Here is a 20755-nt window from a genome sequence, read left to right on the forward strand (position 1 = left end):
ACAAGTTGCCTACAATTGAACCTTTGAAGGATAAGGGTTATGTCACATGTTTCTTCGCCTTGTTTTTTTTTTTTTTGCTGTTAGAAACGAATAAACAATTTTGACTTTTTTTAACCAGTTTCTTTGTTTGCTGTGTCTGTTAGTACTTAGTAACTACAAATAAATACCTAACCTCAGCTTCAGCAAGACGTTTATTTTGTAAATTAAAATTTCCCAAAAAATTATTTTGAGAATATTTTTAAAAATAAACTTTTTTTTTCAAATTTTCCTCAAATTGCAAATTATGGGTAAATTAGAATGGTCCATGCCCTCAAATCACCAATCTTGTCAATATGAACGCAAACTTTTATCTGATGAACTCAACATTTACGATTATGTTCCTACGAAATTCCGGAGTCTGATACATACAAAGCCGAATCATATTGCCCACATTGGAATTTGTTATGACATTAAAAATAATCAAACATTTACCTCGTAAAAAAGTGTTAAAAAAACCATGTTTTGAGTTGTGTTGAGGATATCCAATGTTTTACACCAATATTGAACGTCATGTTAGCTGCATTGCCGGGTCAACACCACAAACGAAACCGTTTGCGCATTTTTGCACTATAATCTGATAAGGCAATCTAATAGAGTACTTACAATATGCAAACTCATACAATAAAACAAGAATAATGATGTTTGCAAACAGGGTCACTAGTGTTTTAGATGGAAATATATAAAACATAATCTACAGGCTTATGCAGTTTTTGAGTCCTCTACCGAACATCCTAGATCCTAAAAACGAGTTAAACATGCACAAGGAGCCGATATAAAAAGCATAAATGCCGAGCAGAAGCAAGCCATGATCAACAACATTGTCGGAGTTGGACAAGGGCTATGAGAAACGATGTATTTCACGTCCGGCTTCTTTTGTTGCTGCTGCAAGACGGGCATTTGTACTGCTTGATGTGCTCCGCTTTTGCAGGTGTGATCTTCACGCACTTGCCGTGGAACCAGGTTTCACATATGTCACAACAGATCCAGAACTCATCTGATGCATAAGATTCTCCGCAAGCCCCACATAAAGTATCCCCATGCTCTTCCTCTTCCTCTTCATCTACGACTTCATCATCTTCCTTTGGTGGAGTAGCCTTTTGTAGCTTGTTGGTCTGCAATCGTAAGTTGCTTAAATATTCTCATTTATGGGAAATTACACAAATGACATACTTTTGGCGGGCAAAAACAATTGTTAGACCCAATAAATAGATTGAAATAGTAGAAACAAATAAAATATTTCTCACCTTACACAATTATGTGACAGACTGAAGACTGTCAAGTTCATGATTCATAAATCAAACAGAATTTTGTATGAATTACACTTGCCGCTGCAGACAGCATTCACAAAGAGAGATGGATTTTCCTAGAGGTGTTCATTCGGGTCATTAGATTGATTTCGGGTTAGGTGCTTTGGGTCGTTTCAAATCGGGTTTTGGTGTCCGTAATGTTTTTTACATGCTTGAAATTTATTTTGACATCAGGTTCGGTTACAAGGTCGGATAGATTCGGATCATCGTGTCAGATTTGATTTTCCTACCAAAATTTTCCAACTTGGGAAAGATTTTAATTACTTGAAATAAAAGAACAAAAATCCTTTCAAATCCCTTCACTTCCTTTCCTTCTCAACTCATCCACATAAATGATGAATTTCTTTTTCCCCTTTTATGCCCTTAATAAATAGGAGTATTTTTTATTCCTCTACCTCTCCTTTCCCTCCCCTTCCCTTCTATGTCCTTTTTTGTCCTTATTAAGTGTAAAGATGACACATAGAAACCAATAATTATGCGAGAACAATGTTTATATCACTACCAAGCTACCACGCATGAATGCATGTACTGCCGAACTCATCCAACCATTGAACCAATACACTCGCTGATACTGATAGTTGTAAATCTGTCTCATGCAATAATTGTGTGTTAAACAAATGTCACCAGTTCATCGCACATCAGGTCATCAGCTAGTAGGAGCCATCATCTATGTGAAAGCTGCTGCTAGCACAGAATCTATGAAAACTAGAAATAAGGACAAAGAAAAATGATGCTACATTGGCACAAAACAAAACAAGAAAATAACAACAGTCAAGATGAAGCAGAAGATAATAGTCTACCGATTTAGAGTTGGAGTTGGAGTTTGACTTTGACTTGTTGCTGTGATTAGGAACTGAAGATTTCTCCTTCACTTGTTTCTTAGCGACGCCAGTCACAACCTCAAATATTGTAGGGAGTTCATTGATCATATTGAACAATCGTTTCCTACATCATAAATATTGACAGATATTCAACAAGCTAGAAGTGCGTAATACATAATATATTCCAATCTATCGCAAAAACAAGCAAAGAAACATCCTAAAACACGCTTTTAATTGTTCTAGTTTTTACTAATTTCATTGCTTTTAATAGTTCATCACATGTTATTGATTCTTTCGAGTTTATTTTTAGAAATCGTGTTTCTTCTGCTGAATTATTTTTTTTACTGCTTTTCATTATACAAGATTTGTGAGAAAAATTCCCAGCTAGGATGATGATTTTGCATGCTAATGGAAATTCCATTATACTAGGCTTAATTATTCATTGATTATATGTTTATGTCTCATATATATTTATCAGCTTTGTTCTTAGTTTGAGACTTCAGTTATAATCATTGTCAGATTTTGTTAGTCATACTTGCATAAATCAACTTAAGGTTTATTTAGTTAAAAAGATTTTTGTTCTGTGTTCGACCCCCATTGTATAATTCTGGTTACTAATCAACTCTTCACACATACTGCATTCCCCATCACCACATTTAATATGATTAAACTGTATTCTCAATCTTCTCAGAATAATCACATTGTATACTTGATGTTATTATTGAACTCGTGAGAGGAAATCCCACGCTGGACCTTTTGAGTGGACCAGAAACTCCCAAAGTGATTACTCACTAATAATTACATAAGCATGCCTTCACAACAAACCCATCCACCTATATATATACAATGTTCACAAACTACACATTAATGCCAACTCAGCTTATCTATTTCTCCTACTATACATAAGAACCACTTCTGATTTGTTTCTTTCAGTCTCTGTGGTTGCTCTGGGATCCATGGCATTATCTGCCCTAAAGAGATTCACCTTGTCCTCAAGGTGAAAGTGTGGAAAATGGGCATCAATAGTATGGTTGTGCTCCCAAGTGGCGTTTCCATGACAGAGGCAGGCCTTTCCATTTAATCAAGACTTCATCAATGGCAGTAATAAGCTTAATTGATTTGTGAATGCCTACCAATTCCGTCGGTTTCACATGCAGCTCAGGGTAGTAGATAAAGTGGGGTATATCTAATGCAATAAAGGCAGAACCACAAGCTAGTTTCAACTGAGAAATGTGGAAGACAGGATGAATTTTACTCGTAGGTGGTAAATCAAGTTTGTAAGCCACCTTACCAATTGGACCAAAACTTCGTATGGATCATAATACTGGGCAGAAAGTTTATCACAGTGACGATGAGCCAAGGACTACTTGCTATACGGTTGAATTTTTAAATAGACCATTTCCCCAACCTAAAAACTTAAGTCTCTTATCTTCAAATCAGTTGCTGCCTTCATTGACTGTTGTGCCTTGAGTAAGTAAAATTTTAAGTCATCCAATACAGCACACATTCGCGTAACCACTGTTCCATGCTATCTACTGTCGTCGTGTTATGACCAAATCAAGTTAAGGGTAGGAGGAAGGCAACCATACAAAGCATGAAAAAGGGACATTTTGATGGATGTATGCGGGAAAGAGTTATAACAAAACTCCCGCCCAATGGAGCCAATGAGACCAATGTAAGGGATACAAATTTTCACAACATTTGAGGTAAGATTCCAAGGCTTGATTCACGATTTTTGTCTGATTGTGTCCGTTTGCGGATGGTATGCTGTGCTACGGAGTTGTAGTCAAAAGAGCTCCCTCCAAAACACGCTCATGAACATCTTGTCATTATCCGAAACTATAGAAATGGGAAAACCATGAAGTCAACCACCTCCCGTACAAAGAGAGATGACCCAACACCTTGCACCATCCCATTTTACCCCATCAATTTGCTTACCCATATCTGATACTTGACTCCTACCTCTCGTTGTTTGGCAATGAAACGCAAACTATGGTAATCGGACCATACAACGAAGTGGCGACCCAACAAGTAATTTCGCCATTTTTGAACACCAAGAACAATAGACATGAACTCTTTTTCATATATGAGTTTAGCTTGGCCAGTACCCGTAAAGCATTGCTAAAATATGAATCGAATGAGAATTTTGGAAAGCACCGCCCCTAAAACACGCCTAGAGCCATCGGCCTCCACCACAAAAGGTAGATGAAAATTAAGGAAACTCAGGACGAGCTTGCACAATCGCATTTATGAGCTCACCAAAAGCCATTTCAGCCTCAAATTCCAAGAGAAACAATCGTGCTTCAATTGCCGGGGAAGGGGAGTAGTAATGTGCACATATCCTTTGATAAATCTACGATAATTGCCTGTTAGGCCAAAAAATCCCCAAAGCTCCTTCAAAGTATGTGGACTTAGCCAATCTAGCATAGCCTGTACTTGGACTTATCCATAGAGACCCCTGAAACTAAAACAGCGTGACCCAAATTAGCGACTTCATGAAGACCAAAATCACACTTCTTTTCATTGACATATAACGTGGGTGGATAATAACTCGAGAACCGTAGCTAAATGTTGGGCATGCTCCTCCATCAACCTGCTATAGACCAAAATGTCATCAAAAAACACCAAAATAAACTTGGAAAGATAGGGGCGAAAAACGTCATTCATTAGTACTTGGAAAGTGACTAGTGCATTCGGTAGCCCGAACGACATAATATGGAATTCGTAATGACCTCATGGGTGCGAAAAGTTGTCTTGGGCACATCCTTACTTGCAACCCGTATTTGGTGGTAGCCGAACTTCAAATCATGTTTGGAAAATACCGAAGCAACATGTAGTTCATCCAACTCTTTGATCACTGGGATAGGATAATTATCCGATATATTTCCTTGTACAAAGCTCGATAATCCACATAAAAACGCCAATAATTGTCCTTTTTACCAATAAAAGAGGACTCAAAAGGGGGATACTAGAAGGTTGGACAATACCAGCTAACATATCTTCGACCGTTTTATCGATCTCCACCTTCTGGATCTGAGCGTAACAGTAGGGATGAACCGCGATGGGGTTTGTACCATCCTTTAAGGTAATCTGATGTTCTTGGCCCCTCAATGGGGGCAGCCCCATAGACATCTCAAAAACAGCCTATAATGTGACAAAACCTCCTGAATTTGTTGCGGAAAAGGAGCCTTGATGGAACTGGCCGAATTCGAGAAAACACCTGCACATGATTCGATTCGACCAACAAACCCCAACCTGCCTTGTGAATGTTCTTGAAGATTGATTTTAAAAGTGAACCGTGAATGCTCCAAAGATGTATCGCCGCGCAATATGACCTTTGCTCCCTTCCACTAAAATTGCATTATGTGTAATTTCCAATTAGTCGAAATGTTGCCAAGCTTTTCAAGACGCTGAATACCCAAGATCACCTCAAAATTTCCCAACTCCAAGGGAAAAAAAATTCCAGTCTCAATGACGCCCAAATTTAGAAGCACATTCTAACATTCCCTGTGGCCCCTACCGTACCACCATTGCCCGAGGAGACGGTGAAATCGCCAGAAGGAGAAATTGGAATATGTAACTTTGAGACTGTACCCAACGGTATGAAGTTGTGAGTAGCCCCAGGATCAAACATAACTATGAGTTCCACGCCATTGATGGTAACTTTCAATTTCATTGTTTTGGGATTATCAATACCTACCACCTATGTTACTTGGACTCGGGTACCGATGTTGGATACTGGTACGTGTCCAAGTGTGGGATATGTATAAATAATCAATTTTACACCTAAAATGAAGTGTCTAAGTGCCAAAACAATGTCCGAGCATCAAGGATCGGACGCGGGTACATGAAGCAAAATGAAGAGTCCGAGTAACATAGCCTACCACAGAAATAAGAGACACTTATAGGAGACTGAGAATCCAACCCGGTCCCGTCTACATCTTCACTACTAGCAGCAAAGTCATCCCCAAGCACATCTTCGTCGTCATCCATAACCAACATGACCGTTAATTCCCGTTGTTTACATTTATGGCCCAAATGCCATTTTCCATCCCAACGAAAGCAAAGACCCTAACCCTGCTTTTCTTGATATTCTGTATTTGTCAGACATCGTATATTATCATTTGGGTGTTTGTGGGAGGAAGAATTCTGGACATTGTTAGGGTTTGAAATTCGAGTAAGGACAATTGAGGAAGGAGCCCCTATAATGAGTACCGGAATGTTGTATTGGCTTGTAAAGAGAAAGATTTATTAAAAGATGGGGCCTTCTTGAGAGGGGGAAAGGGTTAGGCCCATGAGGAAGTAGCCCATCAATTGTCAATTGTTTCTCTTCCAACCTACCCGCCCACTCAATAGCCTTCTCCACATTAAATGGGTTTAAAAACCTTATTTCGGTTTGGATACGAGGCTCCAGTCTCTTAATGAAATTTGACAGCATTACCTCTTTAGGAAGATAAGACAATGGCACTTCAAACGAAATAAAATGGTCACAATATTCACCCACCGTGATGGTCTGATAAATGGAGAGCCATTGTTCGCTGATAAACATATTTTATAACATTTTTGTACCCCATTTAAGCCACTTTGTTTGCTAATTTTTCCCCGAAAATAGCTTTATAATAAATTAAATTCTCGATAATTTACTCTTTTGTATAGTTGGTGGTGTTTTTAGTATATTTTGTAGGATCTCAAAGTAATTAGTTAGAGCATCATTGGATAGGAGATGGACCCTTGATAGCATAAGAGCTTTGAAGAACAAGAAAAGAGAAAGCAGCATGGCTCGGTCGAGTCCAGGTCAAATTCTTCCTCGGTTTAAAACAGCCTAGAAATCAGTTTTGCGAAATTCATTTCTGCATCTTCTCCAACTCAAGCACAGACTTAAAACGCTCTAGACTTCTCCAGCCCTTCATAGACCAAGATATTTTAGGGAGATATTTCTCTTAATTTATGTAATAAATTAGTGGTCACAATTGATCTTGTTCTCCTATAAATAGGGTTCTTCTCCTCCATTGTTGGGCAGCCAATTCAAGGACAAGAAAGCAAAACTCCACCTACATTTGTAATCCCTAGTAAGTAGTAGTTGTAAATTCTTCAAACAATCTATAGTGTTCAAACATTCATCTTCAAGAAGCAATTGAAGATATTACATTTTGTGATTGGGGTATTAATTCTTATTCAACTTTTCTAAATTTAATGTTGCATTGTTTAGTTTGATCTTTAGAAATTGCTTAATTCCAAAAATGGATGATTGAATTGATGGAAATGTTGTTGAATTTAGCTTGAATATTCATCTTCTTCCAACATTCATCTTCACTATTCACACTTTCCTGTTACATTGAACATAAGAAATTAATCGATTCAAACCTACAATTTAACTTTGTATCAAGAGATTAATCAATCTATTAGTCAAATATGCATCTAATTAACTAAATCATATTCTTATCATTCCATATTTAATTAAATCATTGGTATCCAAAATCTGAAATTAACCTTTATTTTTCACCATTAGCAAGAGGTTAACCTAAACTTCTGATATTATGGATAATGTAACTGGTATTGTTGTTGCTTTAATTTCATCCATGAGTGAGTAATTCCCCTCTTGGGCTAAGGGATGTAGTTGACAACATTAATATGTCTAAGGATTAAGATGGGTTGGATAATGGTCATTGGCACCGGTAAACTCTATGGTAGGAAGTTGGAAGACTTCATTGTTAAGGCCTAGTCAGCCTAACAAATGGAGTGAGATTAGATAATCCCAGAAGATGCGCTAATCACGTTCCAATCTCCAACCATAGCTTGTTAGACTAGACATATGAAAGGAATTTAAGACATATGATTCATACTAATATTGAGCAGCCCAGAAGCTACCCTTATTAGGAGTCCTTCGAGAGTTAGTCAGTCCAAGGATAATAGATCATATGCTTAAACGAAATTACATGTCTAGTATAACTAAAAGGTTAAAGAACTTAAACGAGGTTAGTGGTTTAAACGAATTGTACGCCCGGAAGCCGAAGCTCCTAAGCCAAATCACTAAACCAATAACCATCTATACCCAGAAGTTGTGATGCTAATAATCAATTAACTTTGTTTATTACCAAGGACTGTGATCCAACCTAATCTTAAGTTCTGAGCATATTAACGAGTCATATCTCCGAGCCTAAGATTAAATATTAATCGAATAATAACTAATAAGAACTCGTTGTAATTCCAAACAATATTCTATAATCCAATAAACCTTTGATTACCACCATAACTAAAGTGCGTACTTAACTAGCTTCCCAATGGATCGACCTCGTACTTGCTAACTATACTAGTTGTAGTAGCTAGTGTGGGAATTTATTGTTTGACCGACCCCTCTAGAAATAGAACAACCTCGGAGAGCCGATCATTTGCAAAGTGAACCCCTTCATGAGCGCGAAAATGGCGAAGCATCATATTTTTCAATTCCATCGAACTAGCAATCAGTCGTCATTGGTTTTCCCACTGCCACCACAACAAAGCTCAACCATCCAGCCTTACCACCGCTGCATCAACCTTCTCTGCTTCATCTAAATTATAAAAAGTGCAATACCTCATTGCCTTAGATATCCAGTTGTCGGGATTATCTTCGGTAAATAAGGGAAGGTCTATTTTCTTATACCACCAAGTCGACCCATTCTAACCGGAATTGTTAAGCGACTATCGCTCCTCACGAGGGGAGTCAAATGGAGGTTTTTGATTATTATTGTGGTCAAAAGTACCCATTTTGTTATGGAAATTCTTATTAAAGCTCAAAGATTCATAAGAAAAAGAATCTTGATGCACCTTTACCATGGCTAAGGACTTAACTTCAATGGTAAAGATGGCAATGGCGGAAACTCATCATGTTTCACATCTTGCTCGGCCTAAAATTTCCACTGCGAACTTTCATTAATCGAGGATATGTCCCAAAGACGATCCTCCAGACCTTGCAAATTGAGGCGTATTTCTTAAAAAGTCTCCTCTACCAATTCCAATCTACTCGCCTGGGATTGGGCCATTATCACCCCAGACGACTAATCTAATACCATTGTTATGCACCCTCGAGATAGGGAAGGATTACCTTAACAAATAAAGTGAGGGACATATGAGTAAGAGACCAATAGACACAGAACAGGGAATGAGAATTCTTGATGCTATTAATGAGCTCGTGAGAGGAAATCTCACCTTGGACCTTCGAGTGGACTAGTAACTCCCAGAGTGATTACTCACTAATTATTAATAAACCATGCCTTCACAACAAACCAATCCAACTATAACTACACCCCCCCCCCCCCCCCCCCCCCCAAAATATAAAATACAATAGTGCCAACTCAACTTATCTATTTCTCCTATTATACGTAAGAACCACTTTTGTTTTCTTTCTTTGCTTTGGGACCCATGACAGATATGTACACTACACTCCCTTATGTCCAAACAACATTAAACCAATCAATCCCTCAATCTACCTTCAAGAAAAAAGTGAGAATGAGACAGCTAGAATTGAGTGGCAAATGAAAAATATAGAAGAATCACCAATGCAACCAATGGCTTCAATATAACATAATAATCCACACAAAATAGGCAATTACCCATGGCTTCAATATAACATAATAATCCACACAAAATAGGCAAATACCCAGATCACTAATCATGCATCAAATTCTCAACTAGTACAAAAGGCTTCAAATTTGACACGTGTGATACCAATAAAGATCTATAATCTATATAGTACAAAATACCAAAAACACAAATCATGGTCATTTCGAAAATATTACAGCTTATATGCTAGTCTATACTCAAGAAATCAAGCACAAAACACACAACCAATTAATAAAACAACCACAAACTTTGAAACACATGGCACCTATAAACATCTGAATATAAAAACAAAGGATATGAAGCAGACACACCAAGAAGATCAATATATACAAACGTTATCATTTCTGATAACCATCAAAAGTATAAGAACTACAGACGGGTCACAAAAAAAAACATGAATACGAAGAGTGTAGCAGCTATTAAAAAACATAAAATTATAAGATAATGCAAACTCACAACCAAGACTACAATATATACCTGTCAGCTTTGTCAAAACCAAACCTAGCACCAAAATAAAATGCAACAGATAGCAACCACGCATCACTGTGAACAGCAACCAAAGCTAGCCAATCTTTCTCTTGCATTCCATTCCTTGCAAAGTTAATGCCTAAGGCAGGCTCTGGAAGCTCAGGAGGCACCTCCTCAGCAGGAAGGTTGACTTCCCAATGTTCACTAGGGAGCCCATATAAGCAAAGATTTTCTTTCTCTGTCGAGCAGAAAACACATATTTAGGTCATCAACTCAAAAAAAGAGAAACGTGGTGAACAAAGGAATACATATACAAAAAACAAGTACCGAAAGGTAAACAATGTATCCCAGAGTAAAAGAGGGTCATATTACAAGGACAAATTGACCTAAAATACGAAGTGGGAAAATAAATTAACTGCGTGTATGCACTATGCACCATGCATCATGCAATTTTTTGAAATGCTCTCATAATTGATCTTAAAAGATGTTCATCACAAAGAAAGACGCAAAAACTCCGTAGAAATTCCCAAATTAAAGCCCAAATCAATTGTATAATAGTAATAGAATTCAACAAGAACTTCTAAGATTTTTAAAGTCGTGAAAATCCCTAAGGCACTAAAGATCCAAAAAGGCTAGGCTTTAGGCACCATGCAAAGGCACTAGCATGGTGGGCAAAAAACCAATAAATTCAAAAACCCAAAAATAAACAAAAATAAGAGAAATAAATAAAAAAGAGAAATCATGCCATGTAGATGGTTTCTTCTAAGGCCAAGGCCATAATACCATATATTAAAACTTAAGATATAAAAAATACTTATTGTTTTATTTTAAAAAATCATGAAATTTAAACAGAAAGAAATAATACAGAGTCTCAGCCAAGGGAATGTAGACTGTAGACATTAGTACAAGGTCCACAAGCTACTTGTTATGACAGTGACTCACAAAAGGAGGCAAGGAAGGCATTGAACAACATCAAAATTCAAACACTAGTATAATCGACAAACTCTAGTAGAGCACAGAAACCACTGTTTCAACAGACATCGGCATGCTGAAAAAGAATGATCAAGTCCTATCCTATGAGCTTAGTTTTAAAAAATGCACCTCACTTTGCACATTGGGCGCAGTGCGCCTCAAGCTCAGGCTCAGCTAAAAATGCCTCAACTAGGTAAGACAAAGCTCACTACAAGAGGAGTGCGCCTTGGTGCGCTTCGATGCGTATTGCTTAAGCTTTTTTGTTTGAAAAAGAAAAAAAAAACTCGAAATCCAAATTCACTTGAATATGAAGTTTAAGAAACCGTTGCTTCCATAAAAAACAAAGCATATTAGATTGGCCGGTGAAGGAAAATAATAACTTGAAATCCAAATAAATTTAAGCTTGTTATGTGCCAAAGTAGTGTTCACGACAATAATGATGAATATTTTCAAGCTTGTTCTATTATAAAATAAGGCCATGTTGTTTTAGGTTTTATATATGTTATGAAATTAAATTTTAAACTTTTTAGCAAAAAAGAGCCCCCTTCAAAAACAACTCGCACCTAAGCTCCACGTACCTTTAGCGCCGCACGCTTTCTAAAACTGAGCCTATGAGTGCAAAGTGAACTTTTCTATCAAAAATTCAAGTTATGTAGTCCACTGTGACCATATTCAGTTAAACTGAACAAAATTATCTCTACAACTCAAACATAAATTTCAATTTCAAGGCCATGCTCAAATAACTCATTCGGGTAAATCGATTTCTCCAATTAACAATTCGATTCAACCAGCCTAAAACATATGATAACAAACAAAAACTTACAGCCGAAATTGTTTGTCTCTTTTTTTTTTATGGGGATAATATTTTGTAATTTTCACAAGTACAACCTATCAATTAAAAACTTAACACACTTCAAACAAACTCTTAAAAACTTAATTACCCACCAAATAAACAGAAATTCAAGACTACAATACATTAAAACAATTTATCAATAATGCAATATTATTAAAATTAAAACTTGCGCAGTTATAAAAACATCAAAAAAAACACAGAACAAACGAGAGATAAATCCTAACCTGGGTCACACTGCTGGTAGAAATCATCAACATCTACAAAAAGATTTTCCAAAAAAAAACCGTAAGAACCAACAAAAAAGATAGAAAAAGGGAAATTCAAGAAACATTCATCACACCTGAGTTTCGTTTGTCCTGGGAATTACGCAAAACATAAACCCAAGAAAACAAACACCCAGATAATAAACAAAATCAAAAACACACCCAAAACAACTTCGAAATAATGGGAGAGAAAAAAAAAACAAACCAGTTGTAAGAGCCCTAATTAAACCAGTACGTCGACCCTTAAAATCCCTAAAAACTTCTTCAACAGTTCGTGGATTATACTGTGCTCCAGTGTCCATTTCAAGCGACCAGATAGACAATTGACAGAATTGAAGAAAGTGTACGTAAGTCAAAGGAGGAGAGAGAGAGAGAGAGAGAGAGAGAGAGAGAGAGGGGAGAAAGAAGGGGGAGAAGTTGGGGTTTTGAATAATATGCTGAATCTTTTGGGGAAAGAGAATGGTTGGTTTTTGTTAGTTTTAAGGAAAAAATGAAAAGGAAGCTCCTAAAAAATAAACTAATATCTTCACAATCTACTGAAAATAGACTTAATTATTATTTATTCGTATTTCTCGACTTACAAAAAACTTTAAAATTTGTTATAAATAATAGGTCAATTTATTTTTAGCAAATATACTAATACGTAAATTTATTTAAAAATAAATAATAATTAAATGTATTTTTAACGCATCCAACAAAAATTAATTTATTATTACCAACCAGCAACCAAATATAAATTGGATTTGACGGCTACTACACGTACTCACAAATCAATTCACAATGCTAGCCCGTTTGCAAAGTAAGGCATATGATATTTATAAAATAAATTTTAAAAGATATCATTTTACTTTTAATAGATCTTGCGAAGACCATCTGACCGTGAGATCAGTAGTCCAATCAACTTAAATATAATTTTTTATAATACGCGATCATTAATTAATCAATTTAAGGTCATAACTATACTTTTAAGGTCTAATTTGATTTCTTTTAAAAATTATAACTGATCATTTATAATTTATAACTTGAAGAATAAAATTAATTACTTTAAGATTACAATTGATCTCTTTAAGGTTATAATGAACTTGTTTAAGAATATAAGTTACAATAATTGATCATTATACAGGTGATGACTTGCAATTTAGCATATATAAGCTTTAAATTGATCACATTAAGGTTGTAATTCATCATTTTTAAACTTGTTAGTTATCGAGTTAACGTTGTTCGTCATAATGTTATATTGATCACTTTATATATATATTTGATCACTTTAAGGTTTGAATTTATCGCTTTAACGTCAAAGTTGAAGACTTTAAAAAGATCATAAGTGATCTATTTTAATTTTTATGTTTATGAACTTGTAAGTAGAAATTGATTACTAGAATCTCATAATTGATCACTTGTAAAAATTGATCTATTTAAGTTATATTAAGTTAAAATTAATCATTTTAATGTCATAATCAATACATTTAAGTAACAATTTCATACCATTTGTAATTGTATTTAAACTCATTCATACTCATTATGGTCAATTGGGCATACTCATTAGTCATCATGGTTAGACCCACCTTCTACTTGTCTTATATTTACTTTAAGTATGCCTTATACTTAATTGTACATCTAATTTTGTAGATCTTTACAAATTTAATTGTACATCTAATTTTGTTTAAATTATACAAATGTAATAAATAAAATTGATTTCCTTAATTTGTAGTCAATAGTTTTTAATAAAAATATACAAAATTGAAATAAAGTAGTACATTGTAGATATAGGATGGACGACTAGAGGGGCGGGTGGGTATGAAGCCGTCGAAAGATGATCAATGGTTCAAGGTTCCTGTCATCCCTGGTGCACTTTTTGTTAATCTTGGTGATTTTTTGGAGAGGTAAATCATTAATCACTCCTACCATGCATGCTTTTAAACATCAATACTCGTTAGTTGGTTTGCATTTTAAGATCAACGATCTGATTGAAGAATGATTTTTGACTTGATTTATTGACCGAGTTGTGAGGTGTTCAATCGGGTCATTGGGTTGATTTCGGATTACGTATTTCGGGTCGGTGAAAATCGGTTTTTGCGTCCCTATTGTTTTTCACATCATGGTAAATCATTTTACAAATCGGGTTCGGTTATAAGGTCTAGTAAATTTCGGATTATTAGGTCTATTTTGAACACTTCTAAATTTATCTGTTGTTAAGTTAATTGTTATGAAAGACGTTTGTTAAAAAATATTGTTAGTTATAAGTTGTTTTTTGGCATTGGGTTAAGAGTGATTTACCAAAACTTTTAATGGATATTTGAGCAATAAAATTGAAAAAAAAAAATCATAAAGTAAACTATATGAAATTATATTCCTTTATTTCAAAGAAATAACTCAATTATAAATTCGGTAGAAATCAAAGAAATTGTGTAAAAGTGTTATAAATTAAAACGGTATATATATATACATATATATATATATATATATATATATATATATATATATATATATATATATATATATATATATATATATATATATATATATATGTATATATATATATATATATATGTATATATATATATATATATATGTATATATATATATATATATATATATATATATATATATATATATATATATATTTATATATATGTATATATATATATATATATATATATATATATATATATATGTATATATGTGTATATATATATATATGTGTATATATATATATATATATATATATGTGTATATATATATATATGTGTATATATATATATATATATATATATATATATATATATATATATATATATATATGTGTATATATATATATATATATATATATATATATATATATATATATATATATATATATATATATATATATATATATATATATATATATATATATATATATATATATAAATGAGAAAGTGAAAAATGTTTGTGGATGACGAGAAAGATAAATTAAATGTACGTGGAGATAAAAATTAAGAATGAAACGTAAGTCATAATTAAAAATAAATATAGAGCAATCAATACATCGGACTAATAAGGTTATTTATTTGAGAATTTAATACAAAAGATAAACAACTTGTTATATTAGCAATTTCTTCGTCATATTTTCAATTTTCACCCTTATTTAGAGTTGATCGACTATATAGCATTATCTTTAAAGCTTCAGGTATTTTCTTAAGCTTAAGCTGATTTGTCAAAGTCTCAAGATTAGTAAGAAGGGGTATGAGTAGGATTCGAATAGGGTCTAGCAAACTGAGATTTACACCTTATTTTTTGTAGGACCCAAATCCAAACTCAAATCCTTTGAAGTTCAAAATTTAGGACTCATATCCTAGATTTATAGGGTCCAAAAAAAGAGTGAGACCCTCAAATTAGGGTCGACTCTGGGTCTAGACACATACACATCTATACTCCATGTAAATAATATATGTATATCTAGTCTATGATGAGTTCTTAACCTGATTGTAGTCTTAAATGATGGCTTTAAAATGCAGTTGATGAGTAATGGGATATTCAAGAGTGTAATACACAGGGTGATTCCAAATTCAAAGAAGGAAAGGTTTACAGTGGCAGCATTTTATTTTCCAAACCCAGATGGTGAAGTGGGACCTGTCAATGAACTGATATGCAACAATGAACCACAGTTGTATAAAAGAGTGTCCACTCAAACATACAGAAACCTCTTCTTTGAGACATACCCTACAGGCAAAAGGGTCATTGATGTTCTCAAAATCTAGTTTAATTTGTATTCTTAATTTCTTCATACTTTTGTCTGCATCATCAACTTTCTTTACTCAAACTATCCCTTCTTCTAAATGTTGTACTTTGATGTGGAGTGTTTTTTTTTCTTCTAAATGTGATGAAAATGTTATGATTATAAGTTTCTCTAAAGGAAATCGTCCATTTGGGTATTATCGCAAACACACATGTATTGTACGCGTAGCTAAGGGTTTAAACACACTGGAGTTAGACTAATTAAATTTACCTTATTTCAATTGCCACATACTGGATTTAAAATATATTCATTTCGTATTTGTTTTTTGGACATTATTCATCGATCACTCTTACGGCCCGTTTGGTACATGGTATTAGAGGGCGGTAATGATAATAAAATTAAGTAATAAAAAATGTGGTTGTTTGGATGCCTTCAATGGTAATGGATGGTAATAAAATAAGGTAATAAAATTACCAAAAATGACCATTTTTATTACCATTAAACAACCTGGTATTAGGCTGTAATGGTAATGAAGTATTACTGTGGTAATAAAATAAGGTAATGTTGTTTCGAGCTGAAGAAAAAAAATAATGAAGAAAAAAAAGGTAATGTATGTAATTATCCAAAAAAATATTATTATTAAAAAAGATTCATTAGATAGAATAATTTAGATATAATAATGCTTTTAGATACAAATATACAATAATGAAACTAAGAGTCATTACCATTTTTTATTAATAACAACCAAATGCAATCAATGGAATATTATCTTCCATTACCATTCTTTAGTCATGCACACCAAACAAAAGAATCTTCATTACCAATTCTAATATCCATTCCTTCATTACTATTGCCATTACAACATTTCATTCCCATTACTTCATTACCATCAACCAAACGGGCCGTTAGGGGTATTTGATATTGGAATATATAATGTAATGGAAAGAGAAATGATAAATACGAGTAAAGGTAAGAGTATAGATTGTAGTTATATGTTATTTGGCGTAAAAACATAAGGAAACATTTACTTGATCATAGTATGAGAATTTGTTACTTGACATAAATTATAGGTAACAAAATAAGGTATTCATTAACCTCAAGAAAGGGATTAGGTTAACCTAATATTATACCAAACAAAAAATGTGGAGTAATGATAATTCATAATTAAATCCCTTACTTGGTATTAAAGAGTTCATACCAAACACCCCTTAATGTGCATTTTATTTTCAATCCATACGATAAAATATAATTAAATAGAATTTTATTGATTCGTCTAAAACATACAGTTTATTAATATTTATTTTGTATAATTTTTAGTTATGTAGAGTTACAGACTTACAGTTTTAAGTATCCGATTAGTGCATCAATGACTTTACTTTTATATAGGCAAATTACTCACCAAATATGATAATAAAACAAAATAGAAAAAATAAATTTAAATGGAGTATGAAACTAGACATGAATACAAAATTAATGAATGTTAATTTTCACGTTTTAACTTTTAACTAATAGAGATTATAAAATACTCTATTATCATTAAATATACTCTTAATTTTTTATTTTAATAAGACAATCTCATATTATCATATACACAAGTTGACTGAAAAATAACATACACAACGCCTAAACCAAAATGGCGTTAATTAATACTTTGTGTTAGTTATTCCGGAGGCACATGTAGAATGCTTTCAGGCGCTTCTGTTTTTTGCTTTCTAATTTCAAATACTCTGCTCATTAGTCATTACTATCAAATTTGTGCTATAGATATCTAATTTCAAGCGTAAGATTAAAAAAAGTCTTAAGGGGTCGGGTTCAAATCGATGGCACGGTCCGTTAATATTTTGATCCGATCCGTTGAACGCCTCTAAATATGCGATAGTATTTAAATACTAAAAAATAAAATAAATTAATATTTTATAGGAAAAAGTGGTAAAATGCGAGATAAAAAAAATTAGTCATAACTAAAAATAAAAACACAAATTCTTGTGAGAGACCATCTCTAATCGGGTCGGCCCAATATATAATTTTTTAATCTCACATCAGGAAGCTAACAAACGTGGCAAGATATATGATCGTGAAAATTCTTCATTTCTTTTCAATTTAAACGACCAGGTTTGTCGTGGAAATGATTAATCATATATTTAGTTTCTTAGTTCTAGATGAAACTTCATTTTGCATATTCTGTCTTAATGAGTTTTGACATTTATTTACTGACTGTGCAGTTTGTTCTTGATGCTTATCGGAAAGGCGACAAGTTGAAATTTGCCAACCACTCCTCTGATCCAAATTGCTATGCAAAGGTATCTCTTGCTTTTTTTTATGTAGCTAATTGTGAATTGCAATTCTCAGGAAAGTAGAGATTTTACTTTTTTTTTTTTTTACCAGTCATCCTTTATGTCTTAAAGTGCTTAGTCTTCAATGTATGACTGGATGAATGCTTTTTTCTTTATAAGTTTAGCCTATCTACACGACATCAATCGGATAAATGGAAGTTTTATGTTGCTCATCAGACTTGTGGGATGATCAGTCCACTATGTTCAGTACATAATCATCCAACCGTTATGAGCCTGATCGAGCTCCAGCATGGGCTCGGAAACCTGAGGATGTTGTATCCAAAAAAGATGCCGCAGGACCTTCCAGCGGCCGTGCAAAGAAACTAGCTTAATTCCATCAGTTATGATTTGATTCAAAGAATTCATTTTGTCATTCTTTACAGGTCGAGCATATAATTTATATCGCCAGATAAAATCCTAAATCCTAACTACTGACGACCCTGTGAAGGGGAAAATTTTGAATTCATTTCAAATTCTAACTCAATTGTATTTATGCACATTGCAAAAAGGATGCTGAGTTTGCTTATTTATTTGAATATCTGATTCTTATTGAATCAAGTGAAACATATAGTGATTTACTGTATAGTTTTGTATTGTTTGTTATATTATAGTATAGTATAAATGCATCTCATTTTTTTCCTGTGTCAATGGCTACTCTGTCAATTTATTGAGTTATTAATGGCTTTTCTAAATCCACGTGTGAAGCAAATGTTATTTGTTCTCTTGTTTTTAGGTTACAAAGCAAAATGGCAAATTTTAAAATTTTCATAGATTCGAGAATCTTCAATGCCTCTTTGATAATCTGTAAGAGATTTGTGAAATAAAATTTTGTAGCGTGAATATATGTAGATGAATTGCAAATGTTAATAGTGGTATATTTATACTCGTTTTTTTAGATTTCTCATTTATTATTTTGGGTTGCTTTATTGTTGTTTTTATAAGGAATTTTTTTATTTATATTATATATTATATTTTAATTATGCTTATGATTTTTATATATTTTTCTCTAATTTTATTTTAATATTTTAAATTTTGTTATGATTTCCATGTGTTTTACCTAACTTTATTAAAATATGTTTTAATAATTGTCATTTTCTTATTTTTTTCACTAATTTTATTTTAATATTTTTTAAAGTTCATAAAATTTATTATAAAATAATATATCTATCATCCATCTCATTTAAAAAAAATTATATATTATCTAAAATTTCAATTTTTCTTAATTTATATTTATTTATGACATTACAAAATTGAGTTGACAATTGTAATGTCACAAATAAACATATTTAACAAAAACAAACTGGCAAAATGAAGTAGATATTGTTTTTCAAATTAAACAAAATAAATATAACAAAAACAAAATAAATGTAAACTGTTCAACATTTAAACTTGTTCTTTAAACCATTTTATTTAAAAGATTTTGGAATTAAGTGAAAACTCTAAAAGATGCAGAGTATCATATCAAAGGATGAAGGAAAGGGACGATCACAGTCGTCACGTGAAAGACCTATACGAAATCGTGTAAAAGGCGGCTATCACGTGAAATCAAAAGGTATAATCGGATAATTATCATTAAGATTCAAATTCAAGAATAAAAACAATGATCAGAATTGAGATGATGTTGATCAGGTGAGTCTGATCACTACTTTGATCTTATAATCAAATATTATAATAAATTGTGGTGTTAGACTTCTACAACACAAGATCCGCATAAAATTATGGAGAGTGACTGCACACCAAATGATGAAGTTTCATTCTTAAACAAATTGTTAATAAGAGAAATAGCTCATCAATATGTTAGTCAACCTCATTTTAATTATTTGATCTAAAATCACATACTCTCCTCATTTCAATAACTTTGTCTTATTTTATTTGGGCATAAAGTTAAAAAAAACTAGTGCTTCATATAAAATTTTACTTATTTTACTAAATTGTTAATAAAGAACAAAGTAAAGAAAGGTAATATTGTAAAAAAGACCTAATAAATAAGAAAATAAAACAAAACAAGTGGGATGGACAAATAAGAAAATGGACAAAGTCAATGAAATGGACGGAGTTTTGATTTATTTTTCTAACAATTTATGGACATATTTAGTTGCAAAAAAAACCCCTGCTTTAATAAGTCTAGATCATTCATCATTTATTTTGATGTAATTGATAAGATATGCATGCATTTAGCACAAGTAATGCAATGCTAGCTGATCAGTTCTATATATATATATATATATATATATATATATATATATATATATATATATATATATATATATATATATATATATATATATATATATATATATATATATATATATATATATATATATATATATATATATATATATATATATATATATATATATATATATATGTGTGTGTGTATAT

At 32.8% G+C, this 20755-nt stretch overlaps 1 protein-coding gene and 1 pseudogene across 1 annotated transcript; both read right to left on the reverse strand.

Moving 5' to 3' along the window:
• Positions 1-561: 561 nt before the first annotated feature.
• On the reverse strand, positions 562-12786 carry LOC130813733 (PHD finger protein ALFIN-LIKE 4-like). The gene is made up of 5 exons (XM_057679590.1): positions 12528-12786; positions 12284-12316; positions 10244-10472; positions 2147-2291; positions 562-1151 (listed from the first exon to the last, which is right to left on the reverse strand). Exons 1-5 carry the CDS (start codon positions 12622-12624, stop codon positions 897-899), a joined length of 759 nt encoding a protein of 252 aa, XP_057535573.1. The 5' UTR covers positions 12625-12786; the 3' UTR covers positions 562-896.
• A 7026-nt stretch (positions 12787-19812) lies between these two features.
• The window catches only part of LOC130813567 (2-oxoglutarate-dependent dioxygenase 11-like), a 9813-nt pseudogene continuing 8870 nt past the window's right edge, over positions 19813-20755 (reverse strand).

This window comes from Amaranthus tricolor, chromosome 5, assembly GCF_026212465.1.
Source record: "Amaranthus tricolor cultivar Red isolate AtriRed21 chromosome 5, ASM2621246v1, whole genome shotgun sequence".
Lineage (NCBI taxonomy): Eukaryota > Viridiplantae > Streptophyta > Magnoliopsida > Caryophyllales > Amaranthaceae > Amaranthus > Amaranthus tricolor.

What these genes read in the sequence shown, in the direction of transcription:
- LOC130813733 (XM_057679590.1), bottom strand. Translation starts at nt 12,624, where the DNA reads ATGGACACTGGAGCACAGTATAATCCACGAACTGTTGAAGAAGTTTTT. An exon ending in AATTAGGGCTCTTACAACTG is followed by an intron (nt 12,317 to 12,527) that starts GTTTGTTTTTTT and finishes ATCTTTTTGTAG; the next exon opens with ATGTTGATGATTTCTACCAG. An exon ending in CCAACTCCAACTCTAAATCG is followed by an intron (nt 1,152 to 2,146) that starts GTAGACTATTAT and finishes TTACGATTGCAG; the next exon opens with ACCAACAAGCTACAAAAGGC.